The 17,703-nt window shown below is 51.8% G+C and overlaps 1 protein-coding gene across 2 annotated transcripts in view; it reads left to right on the forward strand.

The window, feature by feature from the left end:
- The window catches only part of BMP1 (bone morphogenetic protein 1), a 113,530-nt gene extending 96,233 nt beyond the window's left edge, over positions 1–17,297 (forward strand). The window contains exons 12-21 of one of the 2 annotated variants that reach the window (XR_012801790.1): positions 104–299; positions 576–701; positions 924–1,084; positions 9,112–9,292; positions 11,784–11,909; positions 12,854–12,981; positions 13,173–13,386; positions 13,946–14,196; positions 14,762–16,234; positions 16,405–17,297. Coding sequence is in view for 1 of the 2 variants with exons in the window: in XM_075601453.1 (XP_075457568.1) it covers positions 104–299; positions 576–701; positions 924–1,084; positions 9,112–9,292; positions 11,784–11,909; positions 12,854–12,981; positions 13,173–13,386; positions 13,946–14,196; positions 14,762–14,896 (1,518 nt within the window). In the remaining variant the exon portion in view is untranslated. Of the gene's footprint in view, positions 1–103; positions 300–575; positions 702–923; positions 1,085–9,111; positions 9,293–11,783; positions 11,910–12,853; positions 12,982–13,172; positions 13,387–13,945; positions 14,197–14,761 lie in introns of both variants that reach the window. The other variant, XM_075601453.1, reaches the window with a different exon arrangement.
- Positions 17,298–17,703: the final 406 nt, after the last annotated feature.

The following is a 17,703-nucleotide window of genomic DNA, read 5'->3' on the forward strand; positions in this document are numbered from 1 at the left end:
GCAGGGCTGTATTAGATCATTGCGCGACGCTCTGCAGGGCTGTATTAGATCATTGCGCGACGCTCTGCAGTGTGGTGCTGACCGTCCGTCCCCTTTCATGCAGATCGAGCGCCATGACAGCTGTGCATACGATTACCTGGAGATCCGGGATGGCACCACAGAATCTAGCCCTCTGATTGGACGCTTCTGTGGTTACGACAAACCAGATGACATCAAGAGCTCGTCCAATCAACTGTGGATTAAGTTTGTGTCCGACGGCTCCATCAACAAGGCTGGATTCTCTCTCAACTACTTCAAAGGTTAGCAAATCACCCCACCACTTCAGGGGTTAGCAAAATATTCTCACTCACCGTTTTAAAGTTGTTCAAAACGTTCCCGCACAATGTCTCTCTCTTATTCACTCTCTCTCTTTCCACCCTCTCTCTCTCCACCCTCTCTCTCTCCCTTCCCCCTCTCACTCTCTCTGCCCACCCCTCTTGCGCTCCCTCTCTCTCTTTGCCCCCCTTTCTCTATGGCCCTCCTTCTCTCTCCCCCCTCACGCTCTCTTGATCTATCCCCCCCCCCCTCTCTCTCAGAGGTAGATGAGTGTTCCCGCCCTAATAATGGCGGCTGTGAGCAGCGCTGTGTGAACACTCTGGGCAGCTACAAGTGCGCGTGTGACCCGGGGTACGAGCTGGGACCGGACAAGAGGACGTGTGAAGGTGAGAACCTAAAGAGCGTTGCGTCATTAACCCCTCCCCTACTGGAGACCTACACAGAGTGTGGCTCTATTAACCGCTCGAGCTGCCCCTCCCCTCCCCTAGCAGTGCTGTGAACCTCCTCCCCCAGCAGTGCTGTGAACCTCCCCACCCCTAGCAGTGCTGTGAACCTCCTCCCCCAGCAGTGCTGTGAACCTCCTCCCCCAGCAGTGCTTCATTTTTCAGCGGCTTGTGGGGGTTTCCTGACCAAGTTGAACGGCTCCATTACCAGCCCGGGATGGCCCAAGGAATATCCCCCCAACAAGAACTGTGTCTGGCAACTGGTGGCCCCCACTCAGTATCGCATCTCTCTGAGATTCGATCAGTTTGAGACTGAGGGCAACGACGTGAGTGCAGAGTACCACACACACACACACACACACACACCCTTATTCCACTAACACCACCCTTTTATATGACACCCCCTCTTATATAACAGACACACCCCTCTTATACCACTAACTCCCCACCCCACATACCACACACCATTTATACCACTGTCAGGGGAGACCAGGTTATTTACACCTTTTTACCGGGATCATACATTGAGCAAAACAAGGTAATGAAATAAATAGTAATTTATTCGGTATAAATTCGCTTACAGACAATGATATACAAAATACAGACAAAAAGTCACACTTACTTTGGGGCTGGGGTTGAAAACGAGACTTTCCTAGGTGCAGGGAACTCTATGGGAGAGTTTTACCCTGACCGGGACTTAGCCCGGAATCTCCAGGAACCGAAATCGGCATAAAGTTCCACACGCCACCAGAACTTGGTCCCTCCTGACCGTGAGTTAGTCCAAATCTCCTGGAACTCAAATCGGCATAACATCCCAGCCTCGACCTCTATGATCGTTTCTGAGAACTTGGGCATAAAAGTCAGGACTTAGTCTCTGGCTGGCAGGCTTTTCAGGTTTGTAATCGAAGCCGGTTGCTCTGCTATTCGCGCAGAAGCAACTCTGAAAAGCCAGCCTGCGCTCTTACTACTGGAGAACTACAATCTGATTGGCTCACAGATTCTTATAATATTCTGAGTTTCATTCACAAAACTCAGTAGCCAATCAACGCGTGGGAAAATTCCTAAGTAACCAATCAGAGACAAGCCGGCTAGAAAAGCCAGGTCAGCGGGAAATCTGAAATAGCCAAGGGACATACGCAAGCCTGCCACCTTTCTCCCTGGCTATCTCAATGCCACCCGCTGGGACAGGCTCCACCAGGTCTGGCAGAGGACTGACATTGATCTCCGGACCTGGTACTCCGCCTTCCCCCGCTGGCCAAATGCTATTCTCACCTCTGGGCATTCTCTGATTGCTTTGAACTCCGATGTCCAGCAGACTTAATGGCGCCTCTGGGTTAGCCTGTTTGGATATCGGTTCCGAATGTAAAAAAACACATTACATTTTAATAAAGCATATTTTACTATACTTCTGAGTCTTGGGGACAGAAAGGGAAAAATGTTGTAGTGTTATTTCTATCTGCCTTATTCCCCACACACTTTCTCTTAGTCAGTCTGGACTCTAAGAGTCCACCCCAACCTTATATACAGTTGGGAAACCCACAAACCCTATACAAACCCCAGGTGTGGGTCACCTGGGCACTAGCTGGAATACCCCCTTTAACCTAGGGATTCCCTCAGCTACTGGAATAGAGGTTTGATCCCTGTGCCCCATTCTCCTTTTAGGGCTGTGCTGAAGCAGGGTACCCTAGGGGTGAGTCGCGTTTGCGTTTTCAAGGGGAGGTATTGCCGGGACAATGTGCCTACATGTATCCGGGAATCAGGTATGATTCCTGGGTACATTTATGGGGGAAACGACAACTCCGGACCCCAACCTCCTAGGCACATTCAGGCAGCGGTTCCTCCGCAAAATCCCCTTAACCGGGTGAATATAAGACACCAGTCCTATGCCTGGCAGACCTATGTTTAGGTCTGCAGTGCAGCAGTGACCAGGTTAGATTTCAGCTGGGAAAAGGTTTGGTTAATTGGTCAGGTCCAAGCTGCCTCGTTAAGGGGCTTTAAAAACCCAGCCTGCACACACATGCAGGGCTGTCTAAACCAGTGAGAGACTGGAATGCTGGAGGAAAAATGCTTGCCACAAGGTCTGTCTTTTCCTATGATCTATCGTTGCTTATTGCTACTCTGGACTTTAAACAGCCCTTGTGGGGAAAAGGGCAAAGCCCTGCTCAGGACTTATTTTCTGTTTGTCTGCATATGCTGAAAAGAAGCTGTGTGATTTTTGTATGCAATATTTTGAGGCTGAATAAACAAGCCCATTCTAAGAAACCCACGTGTTGTTGCATTTACCCTGCAACACCCCCCTTGTAACTCAAGACAATTACCCCTAGGGCGAGCATCTCTTCTACCTCCCTCTCTATACTCCCCTTCACCTCTGCTGATACCCGATAGGCATGCTTATGCAGAGGACTCTGATCCCCGGTGTGGACTGGGTGATCAGAGATGTGTCCTGCCCGGCTTATCCGTGAACGGGACCCTATGCTGTTCTAGCATAGCTCGTTTTTGCACCCGCTGGGGTGCACTGAGCTGAGACCCTATCTCTACCTGCTCCACTGTGCCCCCTTGCCTAACTTCCCCTAGGAAGCTTTTCCCGACAGCAGAGCTTGGCTCGCCGGGTCCCCCACCGGTGGGCTACAGATACCATATCAATATGTGGCATCAGTGATAGCTATGTCCTATGTCTCCCTGTCTCTACATCTAACTGTACAACATAGTTGCACTCGTTCATCCGCCAGAGTACCGTATACGGCCCAGCCCAGGCAGCCATCAGTTTGTTCTGCTGTGTGGGCTTCAGAACAAGCACTTGCTGCCCAGGGATGAACTCTCTGCTATGGGCATGTTGGTCATACCAAGTTTTCTGCTTGGTCTGAGCCTTCCTGAGGTTAGCCTGTGCTAACCCCATGAGCATTTCTAACCGGTCCCCGAGATCCACTACATACTGAAGCACAGAAGTTTCAGTAGCAGTGGTCTCCCCTTCCCATCTATCATGGAATAGGTCAAACGCTCCCTGGACCCTGCAGCCATATAGAAGCTCGAAGGGTGAGAAGCCAGTGGACTCTTGCGGTACCGCATGGTATGCAAAAAGCAAATGCTGCAGATGAGTCTCCCAGCCTTTCCCTTAAGCCTCTATAAATGCCCGAAGCATCTGCTTCAGGGTACCATTGAACCGCTCACATAGTCCGTTGGTCTGGGGGTGGTAATGGGTTGTGCGCTGGTGCTTCACCCTGTACGAGTCTCAGAGACAGTAAAGCAATTCAGACACGAATTGCGACCCTTGTTCAGTTAGAATCTCACTAGGAAATCCTACTCTAGAGAAAATCACTAACAATGCCTTAGCCACTGTTCTAGCCTCAATGGTGGCAAGGGCTACAGCCTCAGGGTACAGGGTGGCCAAATCAACCACCGTGAGGATGTAGTGCTTGCTGGCCCAGCTAAGGATCTTTAGAGGTCCCACTATGTCCATAGCTACTCTCTGAAAGGGTTCCCCAATTACCGGTAGTGGGTTCAGGGGAGCCTTCACACGATCACCCACCCGCCTTACCTACTCGCTGGCAGGCATCACAGGACCGGCAAAAGTCTGCCACTGACCTGGATGCCCTCGCCCAGTAGAAATGCTGCAATAGCCCGGCTCTAGTGCGAGTGACCCCCTGATGCCCAGCTAGTGGAATGGAGTGGGCTACCTGCAGTAACTGCTGCCTATACTCCCTGTGTACCACTAAATGTCTTCTACCTGTCCATACACTGTCCCGAGTGCTAGGGTCTTGCTCCCTATACAAGAGCTCGTGGTGCCAAAGATACTGGTACGACCCACTCTCAGAGGCAGACTCGGACGCCCGGAGTCTCATGCCCTCTAAGTCAGGATCAGACCGCACTGCCGCTCTGAACTGTGCCTCCAGCTCCGGACTCACTCCCTCAGTCACTAAGTCGGGTGATGGGGAAACATGTAAGTTGGAAGGAGAGTCATTACATCAACTCTGTTTGGCTTACCTGCCTGGTCTCCGCAGGGACCTCTGGAGCTGTTGGTCCCAAATGCAGGGGTACGGCGAGATCCTCAGTGGGCAGGGGTACCAAAGGCTCCCCTGCCTGGGCAAGTGCCCTGCTCTTGCTCCTGTTGATGGCTGCAACCGGAGCAGCTTCCTCCGCAAATGAGCAGATGAGGTGCCCCAGGTCCTTACTGGTAGCACATCAGTATCCAACCCAGGCAAGACACCCACATCTCTCATACATCGACCAGCGCCCGGAACACCCGGGTGACCTGGATTGACCTGGGTCCCCCGTCTGGCATGGTGACCTGAATCCCTGTTCCTGGGAGCAGATTCTCTGGATTGACCATATCAGGTCTCACCAGAGTAACAGTGGCTCCGGAGTCGAGCAGGCCGGCTGCCTGGCGAGGTCCGATGATCACTGGCTGCAAATGCTTCCTCCTCACATTATTGGACAACCTGACAGTTGCAACCTGATGCCCGTCTGCTGCTTCTGCTGTGCCACTTGCTGAAGGGGTAGAACTCTCCGTCTGGGTTCACTGCTGGATGTGCTGGATGGCTGCATGTTGCTCCTCTGTGTGTGCTAGTCTCACGGCAGTGACTGGCCTCGCAGCTGGAGTGCGTTACCCCTGAGGGGCTTTGCTGGAACGGTGCCGCTCCAGACAATCTGGCCTGATGGGCCCTGTTCGATTGCATTGGTAGCACGGCTTCTTGTGCCTGAATTCTGCAGACTTGGGTGGACTCCCCTCTGCAGCTGCTTTCGGCTTCCAGTGTGGAGCACCGTTGTGGGACTCCGTGCCCTTGTGTGCCCATGCCGGAGTGGCTCCATTCTGGGCAGACACTTTCCTGCCCGACAGGGCACAGCTGGTGACATAGTCATCAACCAGGCTGGTTGCATCCTGGCAAAATGATGGGCTTGTGATCAAACACCCAATCCCTCACCTCAGCCTGGCACCGCTGTAAAAACTGCTCCTTGAACATTTACCCCAGTAAGCTGTCGTACTTGGTTGCTTTGCATCCTTCCACCTACTGAGTGCCATGCTGGATATGTCGGGAAACAAATATCATGTGAGCTTCCCTGACGGTCTTGTCCCCAGACCTGAACATGCCACTGTGTACCTCTGGAGTGAGGGCATACTGGCACAGTAACAAAGCCTTCACATGATGGTAGTCGTTGCTGTCCGCTGACAGTATCCCCTGGAAAGGTATCCCCATCAATAGCAGCTACAACCACAATACCCAGTCCCATTCTGGCACACGGAACCAGTAACACTGATCCTCAAACACCTTGAGAAATCCGTCAATGTCATCCGTACCATCTACACATTTGCGTAAGCTGTAGTGTGGCACCTGTGATCGGAGAGGTTGGTAAGGGTCCTGCTGGGGTCTCTGGGGGGCTGCATACCTTGAGAAGAAGCAATTAACTTCAACCTCTGCTCGAAGGTGACCCACTCTCCCCAAACGGCGAGGAGAGAGGTAAGTCCTGTGGTAGGGAGACCGGTAGCAATTGGGGCTACTACGGCTGCACTCCCTGGTTTAAGCTCACCCTCTGGATCCTCTGCTTCCCTGTTGTTCTCCTCCGCCTCCACTTCCTCCAGGGCTGGAAGATCCTCCTGGACCCTGGCCGGAATGGTTGTCACTGCATCAGCAGGCGAAGCTATGCTCGCTTCATGTCGTTCGAGATCCACCTCCAGCAAAGTCTTTGCCCAACCGGCGGTCGGTAGTCCATATCCCTCACACCGGGTTACGATTCGGGGATGGTCCCAGGTCCGATAACGACCTGACCGTCTGTCCACATTCGCCTGGTGGCACTAAACTTACAGTGACAAGAGATAACCTGCGCTTTTCCTGCTTTGTGTAACGTGTGTAAGTCACTACTTGTTTTGAAAGCTCGCAATGTACGAGTTCGTCTTTATGCTATAAATCCCAGCAGGATTTTATAGCATAAAGCTCAAGGATCCCACCACTGCCACCAGTAAATTATAGACTGTCAGGGGAGACCAGGTTATTTACACCTTTTTACCAGGATCATACATTGAGCAAAACAAGGTAATTAAATAAATTGTAATTTATTCGCATAAATTCGCTTACACACAATGAAACACAAAATACAGACAAAAAGACACACTTACTTTGGGACTGGGGTTGAAAACTAGACTTTCCTAGGTGCAGGGAACTCTTTGGGCGAGTTTTACCCTGGGCGGAACTTAGTCCGGAATCTCCTGGAACCCAAATCAGCATAAAGTTCCACACGCCACAGGTACGTTCTCTTCTGAAAACTTGGTCCCTCCTACGCGAGTTACTACAAATCCTCTGGAACTTAAATCGGCATAAAATCCCAGCTGCGTCCGCTACGATAGTTTCTGAGAACTTGGGCGCAAAAGTCAGGACTAAGGCCTCGGGCATGGTGCCTTGGGCCGCGCTGATCCGCGCTCCTGCTCTGCCTCGCCTGCTCAAACTGGAGCTTTTTTTGTGTCCTGGCAGGCGAAGCAGTGAGCTCGCTTTGGAGGCGAGGCGGAACGGAGGCGTGACGGGAGGCGGGGCTAGTCCCTCGCTCCCATTGGATGTGAGCGGTCACGTGACCGCTCCCCTGAGCGGCAAATTTTAAATTTGCCTGTCTCTCCAAAATATCTGAGCCTCCGCACGCATGCGGAAGCGGCTGCTAAAGCCGCGCTGATGACAGATGCAGGGGGTAAGTGCATCTGCTCAGCACAGCTCAGCAAGGCTCACCGTACTATGTCCCAGGCCTTAGACTCTGGCGGGCAGGCTTTTCAGGCTTGAAATCAAAGCCGGTTGCTCTGCTATTCAAGCAGAAGCGACTTTGAAAAGGCCGCCCGCACTCTTACTACGGGAGAACTACAATCTGATTGGCTCACAGATCTTTATACTATTCTGAGTTTCATTCACAAAACTCAGCAGCAAATCATCGCGTGGGAAAATTCCCAAGCAACCAATCAGAGCCAAGCCGGCTAAAAAAGCCGGGTCAGCGGGAAATCCGAAATAGCCAAGAGACATGCGCAAGCTTGTCACCTCTCTCCCTGGCTATCTCAATGCCACCCGCTGGGACAGGCTCCACCATGTCTGGCAGAGCAAGTGGCAGCCCGGATGACTGCCATTGATCTCCGGTCCTGGTACTCCGCCTTTCCTCGCTGACCAAATGCTATTCTCACCTCTGGGCATCATCTGGTTGCTTTGAACTCCGATGTCCAACAGACAGACTGGTGCCTATGGGTTAGCCCGGGCAGCCTGTTTGGACATCGGTTCCGAATGTAAAAAGCACATTACATTGTAATAAAGCATATTTTACTATACTTCTGAGTCTTGGAAACGGGACAGAAATCGAAAAATGTTGTAGTTTTATTTCTATCTGTCTTATTCCCCACACACTTTCTCTTAGATTCAGTGTGGACACTGAGTCCCCACGGCTGGGGTACCCACAAACCCTATACTGGTTGTGGGTCACCTGGGCACTAGCTGGGGTACCCCCCTTAACCTAGGGATTCCCTCAGCAACAGAAATAGAGGTTTTATCCTTGTACCCCATTTTCCTTTCTGGGCTGTGCTGAAGCAGGGTACGCTAGTAGTGAGTCGCGCTTGCATTTTCAAGGGGAGGTATTGCCGGGACAATGTGCCTACATGTATCCGAGAATCAGGCATGATTCCCGGGTACATTTATGGGGAAACCGACAACTCCGGACCCCAACCTCCTAGGCACATTCTGTCCTCCGCAAAAAAACCTTGAAACTCACATCCTAGCAATCCCTGCTCGCTGCCATGCCCGGAAATGGAAAAACACAAAAAATACTTTTATTGCATACAAGACATTGGCCTAATACAATGTTACTGGGCCCAAGAGCTAACTCTCTTGGACTCTTATACACGGATCAGGGGTAACCAAAACGGGCTTAACCTTTATTTGAGATCCTGGTTACCCCTTACCATCACAACCACTAAGACCCCCTTATATATACAGCACACACACACCCCCACCATATAAACCCTACCTTACATAACATCCCTCTTATATACCACACACCCTTATACAACTAAAAAAAACGTTTTTATATGACACCCCCCCTTATATAACAGTCACACACCTCTTACACCACCAACTTCCTCTTATACCACTAACTCCCCCTTGCATACCATAAACACACAAATTATACCACTAAGACCCCGCACACACCCACCCCCACTAATATACCCTCCCTTACATACCATCTTTTATATACCACACACTCCCCTTATACCACCCGACGTATTTACCCCCGTACATAACACTCCTTAAATATACCATACATACCCCCCCTTGCTATACCACATACCCCGATTATAGAACAGACATTCTCACCACTTTTATGCAACCAACCCCCTCAGGTGTGTAAGTATGACTTTGTGGAGGTGCGCAGTGGATTGACATCGGACTCCAAGCTCCACGGGAAATTCTGCGGCTCTGATCTTCCCTCCGTCATCACCTCCCAGTACAACAACATGCGCATCGAGTTCAAGTCCGATAACACTGTGTCCAAAAAGGGTTTCCGGGCTCACTTCTTTTCAGGTGAGCTGCCCCCACCTTCCCCCCGCCCCCCCCCCCCCCCCCCGCATGCTGCTTATCCCCCCTCTCCTTCATACCCCATGCTCAGGGGATCCAGCACACACGGCTAGGCTGTGTTTCATCCCCTGAGCTGTGGCCTCCAACGTCCTTTGGGGAACAAGGTGACTTTTGTCATGGCATGATGACATTGGAGTCTTGGTCACATGACTGCATTGCTTAGTGATGTCACCACCCCCGCTCCCCCCTCTCCTACCATTGTAATGCAAAATGATGTTCTAGTGTGATAGTCATTAGTGTCACAGACAGTAGGGACCTGTGACCCACAGGGTATGTTCCCCCCACTGTGACACAGACAGAGGGGACCTTTAAGACACTGGGGGGTCATTTGTATGTATATCTTTATTTATATAGCGCCATCCATGTACATAGCGCTTTGTAATACACGGGACATAATAATATAACGCATAATGGGAATCAGCGCTTCAGACATAAAACAATAGGTAAAGCAGTCCCAGCCCGAAGAGCTTACAACCTAAGTGGTAAGTGGGGAGAACTTACAGACAGTAGGAGGACGTTCTGGTAAGTGCGCCGGCAAGGGGCCAAGGTCAGTGCATATGAGATGTACAGTATCAGCCAGCGGAGCTACCTATATTGTTCGTTAAAGAGGTGTGTTATAAGAAAGGTGCTAAAGGTGGAGAGAGAAGGAGCCGGCCGGATATTCAGGGGAAGGGCATTGCAGAGTGCATGTACCCAAGTCTCCCGGGCCACAAACCCGGGCAAAAACACTGCACTACATTTATCATGCAAGAACATCCCATTTGTTTCAATGGGAAAGTGTTTGTCTTACCCCCCCATGGAGTCTGTCCCTTGACCACAGGATGACAAGAACAGATCTGTGTCACAGTGGCAAAGACAGAGGGAACCCATTACCAAAGGAGGGTGTGCCTCCCCCTGCAGGGTGACATTGTGACAGACCCATATCATGGTGACAGTGGCACAGACAGAGGGGACCTGTGTCCCATGGAGTCTGTGTTATACTGCAGTGGGAGGAACAGTGACACAGACCCACAGCAGTGTGACACAGATGACTCGGGGTGACAGGGCTGCGAGTGCCACTTGTGACCCAAGGATGGAACTCTCCTTTGTTGGTTTGGATGTCAGTGTATCTCCCCTTGGAAAGGCACTGAGGGCTCTCAGGGTAAATCATTTGCCAGGTGTTCCCCCTTCTCCCCCCTCCCAAATGGCTGCATGCTGTGCTTGGCATGGAGGCTGCATGCCCACCTCCCCTCTTCCCCTGCACGCTCTCTCCAGCTTCTGGCTCCAAGCTCTGCATCCTGGATCATCACAAGGAAGAGGGTATGCTCCCCCCACCCCCCGCTCACTCCTCTCTCTGTCTGTTTCTCTCCCTGTCTCCTACCCACCTTCTCCTTCCCGTCACCCCTTCCTTTTACCACTTCACTGTATTTCTCTCCTCTTTTTTCCCTCATATCATCCCTCTGGGTCCTCTCCCACCATCTCGGTCTCTTTTCTCCTCCTTTTTTACCTTGTTACCATTTCTCCCTACCTTCTCCCTGTACCCCCCCCTCTATTTCCCCCAACCCTCTCTCCCACCTCTGTCTCCCCTGCTCTTTCCCTCCCTCTGCCTCCTTCATTCTCTTTCTCCCTTTTCCCTCCCTCTATCTTCCCCCCCCCCATTCCTCCCTGTTTCCCCTGTCTCTCTCCCCACGCCTCCCCTCCCTCTGTCTCCCTCCCCACCCTCTGCCACCCTCCCCACCCTCTCTCACTACAGAGAAGAAGCACCTTCAGAAGTTATTGCAGCTGAATGAAGTGAGCCAGCAGCAGCATCATCAGGCTCCCCCAAGGACCCGCTCCCGAATGAGATCCAGGACTCAGAAAAAGACCCGCCCCCCTTAACGAGAGCCCCCCACTGTCCCTCCTCTCCTCAAATATCCCTCACTTGTCTTCCCTCTGCCCCCCACCTTCCTCTTCCACTCAGAATCCTATTCGCATCCCCCCCTTCCTTATCTGTCCAGCCACCTCCCCCCGCCCCAGAATACTACGCACCCCAGGGGGGGATTTACCCCTCCCCTCTTCAGAGACATTTTGGGACTGGGGGGGGGGGGGAGGATTATTCCTGCCCCATCTCTTTGTTTCTTTATTTGTTGTTGTTTTTTTTTTTTTTAGTAAATAAATATCTATTTTTATCATTTTTTTTTTAAATTGGCAGCATGAGTGTGTCAGTGATATGGGGGAAAGGAACATGAGGGAACAATAAGGGACCCGTCCTCCCCGGCTTTGTATATGGGGCGACTTAACCCCCTCTCAGGTTATGGTGGTGTTCCCTTGCTTGGGCGTTGAGAGATGGAGACGGGCAATGTGATTAAGGACAGAGGTGACAGGTGCTGCCTCCCCCCCCATCCTCGCAATCCTCTCCCCCTCCACCATGTTGACCTCCACCCTCCCCCCACCCCCCCATTCCTCTGTTGTGTTTCAGATAAGGACGAGTGTACTCGGGATAATGGGGGATGTCAGCATGAGTGCACCAACACGCTGGGTAGCTACTCCTGTCAGTGCCGCAGCGGATACACTCTTCATGAGAACAAGCATGACTGCAAGGAAGGTAACTCAACCCCTGGTGTACCCCAATACTGTGTGTGCCATAGCCCATACACACAGACAGTGTGTGTGCGTCATCCCTCGTATACTCCGACATAGTGCCACCCCATGTATACCGCAATGTGTTCCAGCCCTATTTACCATCATACTGTGTGTGCCACCCCCGTAGACTCCGATTCTGTCCCCCCCCATGTCTCAATACTGTGTGTACCCCACCCATACACTTGACACACTGTCCCCCCCAAACATACACACCCACCATGCTCTGTATGCCAGCATATGCCTATCCACCATGCTTTGTGTGCGCCACCCATATACCCATCTACCATATTCCGTGTGCGCCACCCGTACGCCCATCTATAATGCTCTGTATGCGCCACCCATGACACAACCACCATGCTGTATGCCACTAATGTACCCCTCAACCATGCTTTTTGTGCACCACTACTATGCCAACACACCATGCTCAGTGTGTACCACGACTATGCCCACCACTCACTATACCCATTATGTGCCCCTCAAGTACATACCACAATGCTTTGTGTGCCCCACTATACTCACCGCCATGCTCACTGTCTCTGTATGCTCCCATACTATGTTGCCCCCATATATTCCCCACCATACTGTTTGATCCCCTACCAATGCCCTGCAGTACTCTCCTGCTTGTAACAATATTCAGTATAATCTCCCTGTAACAATAGCCTAGGATTACCTCTTATAACCATACTCTAGCATACTCCGACCCATAACAATACCATTCCCTAGGATACTCTCTAATGTAACAATATTCTGGGATACTCTATATAAAAATACTCTTGTATTTCTCTCTGCGTGTCTCCCCGCTCCCTCTTTCCACCTCCACTCCCATCCTCACCATGATAGCAAGACTCCCAGAATGCTTTGGTGTTGGTTCTCCCCCTGCTGATCTGTGACCTCTCCTCCTTCCAGCTGGCTGTGACCATAAAGTGACCGGCAGCACTGGGACCATCTCCAGCCCCAACTGGCCTGACAAATACCCCAGCAAGAAGGTGTGCACGTGGCAAATTACAGCCACTGCGGGCCACCGCGTCAGACTGGTGAGTATATTATATCCTATTATATGTGTCTATATGTACCTGGATCACCTATATGTACTGTGTGATATATATATATGCAAGTATATATATATATATATATATATATATATATATATATATATATTTTCACATTACCCCCCTCTCTCTTTCTTTTACACCCCCTTCCACCCGTCTCTCCCTCTCTATTGCAGACCATGTCAGAGCTGGATCTGGAGTCCCACCAAGAGTGTGCGTACGATCACGTGGAGGTACACGCCGGCCGTGACTCTCAGGCTCCTGTCCTCACTCGCTTCTGCGGCAGCAAAATCCCTGATCCCATCACAGCTCCATCCAACAAGATGTTCCTGAGGTTTGTGTCCGACAACTCTGTGCAGAAGAGAGGTTTCCTGGGGGAGTTTTCATCAGGTCAGTGACACGCTGATACACAACTATACAATGATACACAACTACTACACAGGATTCCTGGTGGAACTGTCATCAGGTCGGCCACACTGATACAGAAAAACGCCTACACGACTATATAACATCTACACAACTGCTACTACACAACTACTAAAATAGATTCTTGTGGGAGCTGTCAAGTCACTTACACAGATACACAACTGCTACACAATGATAAACTACAGATCTACACAGATACATAATGATACACCACTACTCAACAACTACAATGGATCACCCGGCCTATACAATGATGCACAACTACAGGGGATCACATATACATACACAACTACACAGATACTTGTGTAGTTGAATGCTGGTTGTATTGATGTCTAGCTTTGTTGCTGATTTGTTTGTGCAGCTGGCTGTGTGAATGTTGTGTAGCTAGGACTGTGGATTTGTAACTCATTGTGTAGTGGTGTGGTCGGGTTGCTGTTTAGCTGGGATTGTGCAGTTGTGTAGATGTGTAGCTGGCTGTGTGGTTGTGTAGCCAGTTGTATAGAAGTGCGTCTCCCTATCACAGTTTGCGGTGGGATGCTGAACGCGGAGGTTCGCACACATGACCTGTACTCACATGCTCAATTTGGTGATGATACGCACCCATCGGCCGTGGACTGCGTGTGGCACGTGGTATCAGAGCCCGGGTACGGAGTGGAGCTGGTCTTTCAGAGTTTCGAGTTGGAGGAGGATCCGGACTGCGGATATGACTACATGGAGCTCTACGACGGGCCGGATGAGGAAGCTCCCCGTCTGGGGAGGTACTGCGGTTCAGGGGTATGTACACGCGTGTCCATGGAAGTCACTCCCATGGAACATCTCATGAGTAAATTATGTGTTACAACCATTGTCTCATGTCTTACCTCTGTGTCCCTCCCTATAGAGTTTTCCAGCCTAGTGTTCCATCTTATCCTGCCTGAGGGGCACACACCCTGTATCTCAACCCCTTACCCATCCCGTGTCTTGCTCTGCAGCCTATCTCACTTATCATGCTTTTTGTCCCCTACACCTCATGTCTACCCTTGTGGCCCCTCCTGTCACATCTCACCCTGTGATTTCCCTCCATCCCTCATGTCTCTCCTTGTGTTTCCTTCCCCTTATGTCTTATCTCACCTTGTGGACCTCAATCTCTCTCACTTCTCATGCTGTGGCCCTCCTCTTGTTGCCTTGTTCCTTTGACATGTCTCACCCTGTGGACTTCTCTCTCACCTCACAATGTGGACCTCTCTCTTTCCCATGTGTCCTGCTGTGATGTCCTCTTCTTGTTGTCCTTCTCTCTCCTCGTGTAACGCTGTGGCCCTCTCTCTCTCATCTCACACCATGGTTTTGCTCTTTCCGACAGCCTCCTGAGGAGGTCTATTCTGCTGGTGACTCTCTTACTATCAAGTTCCATACTGACGACACGATTAATAAGAAGGGTTTCCATGTGCGATACACGAGCACCAAATTCCAGGACACGCTGCACTCCCGCAAATGACGCCTCACAAGCCTCCCACCACTGCCTCTTGAACCCAGGTCCGCGTTTATCTGCAGGAGCCCCCGAAAACTACAGGACCCCCAAAATCGGAACCATGCGCCAGCTTACAAGCCTCATCACATGCACACTCGCTGCAAGAGGCATGCAATAGCCTCAGGGATGTGTAAGGGCACACGCACAGTGCCTGACTTGCGCAGACGCAAACTGCTTGACATGTGCCAGATGCACACTTCCTGACTCGCGCAGATGCACACTGCCTGACATGCGCCAGATGCACACTGCCTGACATGCGCCAGATGCACACTGCCTGACACACGCGCAGACACACACTGCCTGACACGCGCACACTGCCTGACACGCGCGCAGACACACACTGCCTGACACGCGCCATATTCACACTGCCTGACACGCGCCAGATGCACACTGCATGACACGCACACACTGCCTGACATGCGCCATATTCACACTGCCTGACATGCGCCAGATGCACACTGCCTGACATGCGCCAGATGCACACTGCCTGACATGCGCCAGATGCACACTGCCTGACATGCGCCAGATGCACACTGCCTGACACGCGCGCAGACACACACTGCCTGACACGCGCACACTGCCTGACACGCGCGCAGACACACACTGCCTGACACGCGCCATATTCACACTGCCTGACACGCGCCAGATGCACACTGCATGACACGCGCAAACTGCCTGACGCGCCATATTCACACTGCCTGACACGCGCCAGATGCACACTGCCTAACACGCGCGCACTGCCTGACACGCGCACACTGCCTGACAGGCGCACACTGCCTGACACGCGGACACTGCCTGATACGCGCCAGATGCACACTGCCTGACACGTGCGCACTGACTGACACGCACGCACACGCACACTGCCTGACACGCACGCACATGCACACTGCCTGATGCGCGTTGACACGCACACTGCCTGACACGCGCAGATGCACACTGCCTGACACGCGCACATGGCTTGACACTCGCGCACTCACACTGCCTGACGCACGCACACTGCCTGACGCGCGCGCAGGTGCACACTGAATCTGACGCGCGCGCAGATGCACACTGCCTGACACGCACGCTGATGCACACTGCCTGACACGAGCGCTGACGCACATTGCCTGACATGTGCAGATGCACACTGCCTGACACGAGCGCTGACGCACATTGCCTGACACGCGCAGATGCACACTGCCTGACGCGAGCACTGATGCACACTGCCTGACATGCGCAGATGCACACTGCCTGACGCGAGCGCTGACGCACGCTGCCTGACAGGCGCACACTGCCTGACACGTACAGACACACACTGCATGACAGGTGCACACTGCCTGACATGCGCACACTGTCTGACGTGCGCAGATGCACACTGCCTGACGCGAGCGCTGACGCACGCTGCCTGACAGGCGCACACTGTCTGACACGTACAGACACACACTGCATGACAAGTGCACACTGCTTGACATGCGCACACTGTCTGACGTGCGCAGATGCACACTGCCTGACACGCGCGTACGGCTTGACGCGCGCAGACGCAACTGCCGGACATGGGCCAGACACACACTGCCTGACACACGAGTGCCTTGCCGGTCGCTGCTTCCTGACAGACACACAGTGCCTGACATATCCTGCCGCACACAGTTACACAGAGATATACACACACCTGTCTGTGCGTTGCATGGTGCTCGCACAGGGAGTGTCATGTGCTGGTTTGCAAGTATAAGGTTTGAAATCTCCCCCCAAACCCACAATCATATTATGTACTCGTAACACTAACCTCAACTCTAACGCACGCCTCCATCCCCCACCCTGATCCTAACCTTTAACCTCCATCCTACTGTCCATAACTCATTCCTGATCCCTGACCTCTTGCACTATCTGAAGCCCCTGACCCAATGACCTAACCCTAAACAAGTGTCCCTATCCTGTACCCCAAATCAGCCCCCTCACCTTTCGGCCAAGCCTACAACTAACCCCTGACCTATTTACCATAACACTAAGACCCCTAACCTCTTCACCCAGGCTCTAAAAGGGCCCTGACTGCTGTATTCCAACTCGAAATTTGATTCCTGACCTCTTCAACCCAGCCCTAAAACTGAGCTCTGACCTCTTCTCAATCCCTCTACTTGACCCGGACTTGATCACTGTCCCTGACCGCCAACCCCTTTTGTCCCTCTTCATGTTGACTTTTATTTTAAAGGCACATTCTTGTGTAAACCAGTTCCCTCCCCCCCACCAAAAAGAAAAACCCATTCGGGATCTTATTTACAGATCCCCCAACCCCACCCGCCTCCCCTTCCTGAACACACACGTCTCAGTGAAAGTCTCTGCCAGGAATTTCAGTGTAAACTACGGACTCATTAAAGATGACCGCCACTGTGAACCAGAGTGTCTGGAAAGTGCTGCGCTCTGAGTGAGCCGCTGGGGTCAGAATTTGGGGCCTGAATTGGACAACCTAAGAGGGCTGTTAAGAGGAACGCAATGGCCGAAGCCGCACGGGAAGCGTTGAGAGGTTGAGTGTCGCTGCTCTGACAGTCCTTGCTGACCAGGACAGCTGCACGGAAGCTTTCATATATACCTGTGGGAGTGTGGATGCACACTTCTATATGTGTGACTGTATGCACACTTCTGCATGTGTGAGTCCTATTATACCTGTGTGCGCGAGAGTTTGCACACACCTGTCTCTTTGCTTAAAATGTATTTATTTATGTACACCCTTGTGCATATACTGTATGTATATTAACACCTTTGTGTGTGTGTGTGTGTGTGTGTGTGTGTGTGTGTGTGTG

The sequence above is a fragment of the Ascaphus truei genome, chromosome 5 (genome assembly GCF_040206685.1).
Source record: "Ascaphus truei isolate aAscTru1 chromosome 5, aAscTru1.hap1, whole genome shotgun sequence".
Taxonomy (NCBI): domain Eukaryota; kingdom Metazoa; phylum Chordata; class Amphibia; order Anura; family Ascaphidae; genus Ascaphus; species Ascaphus truei.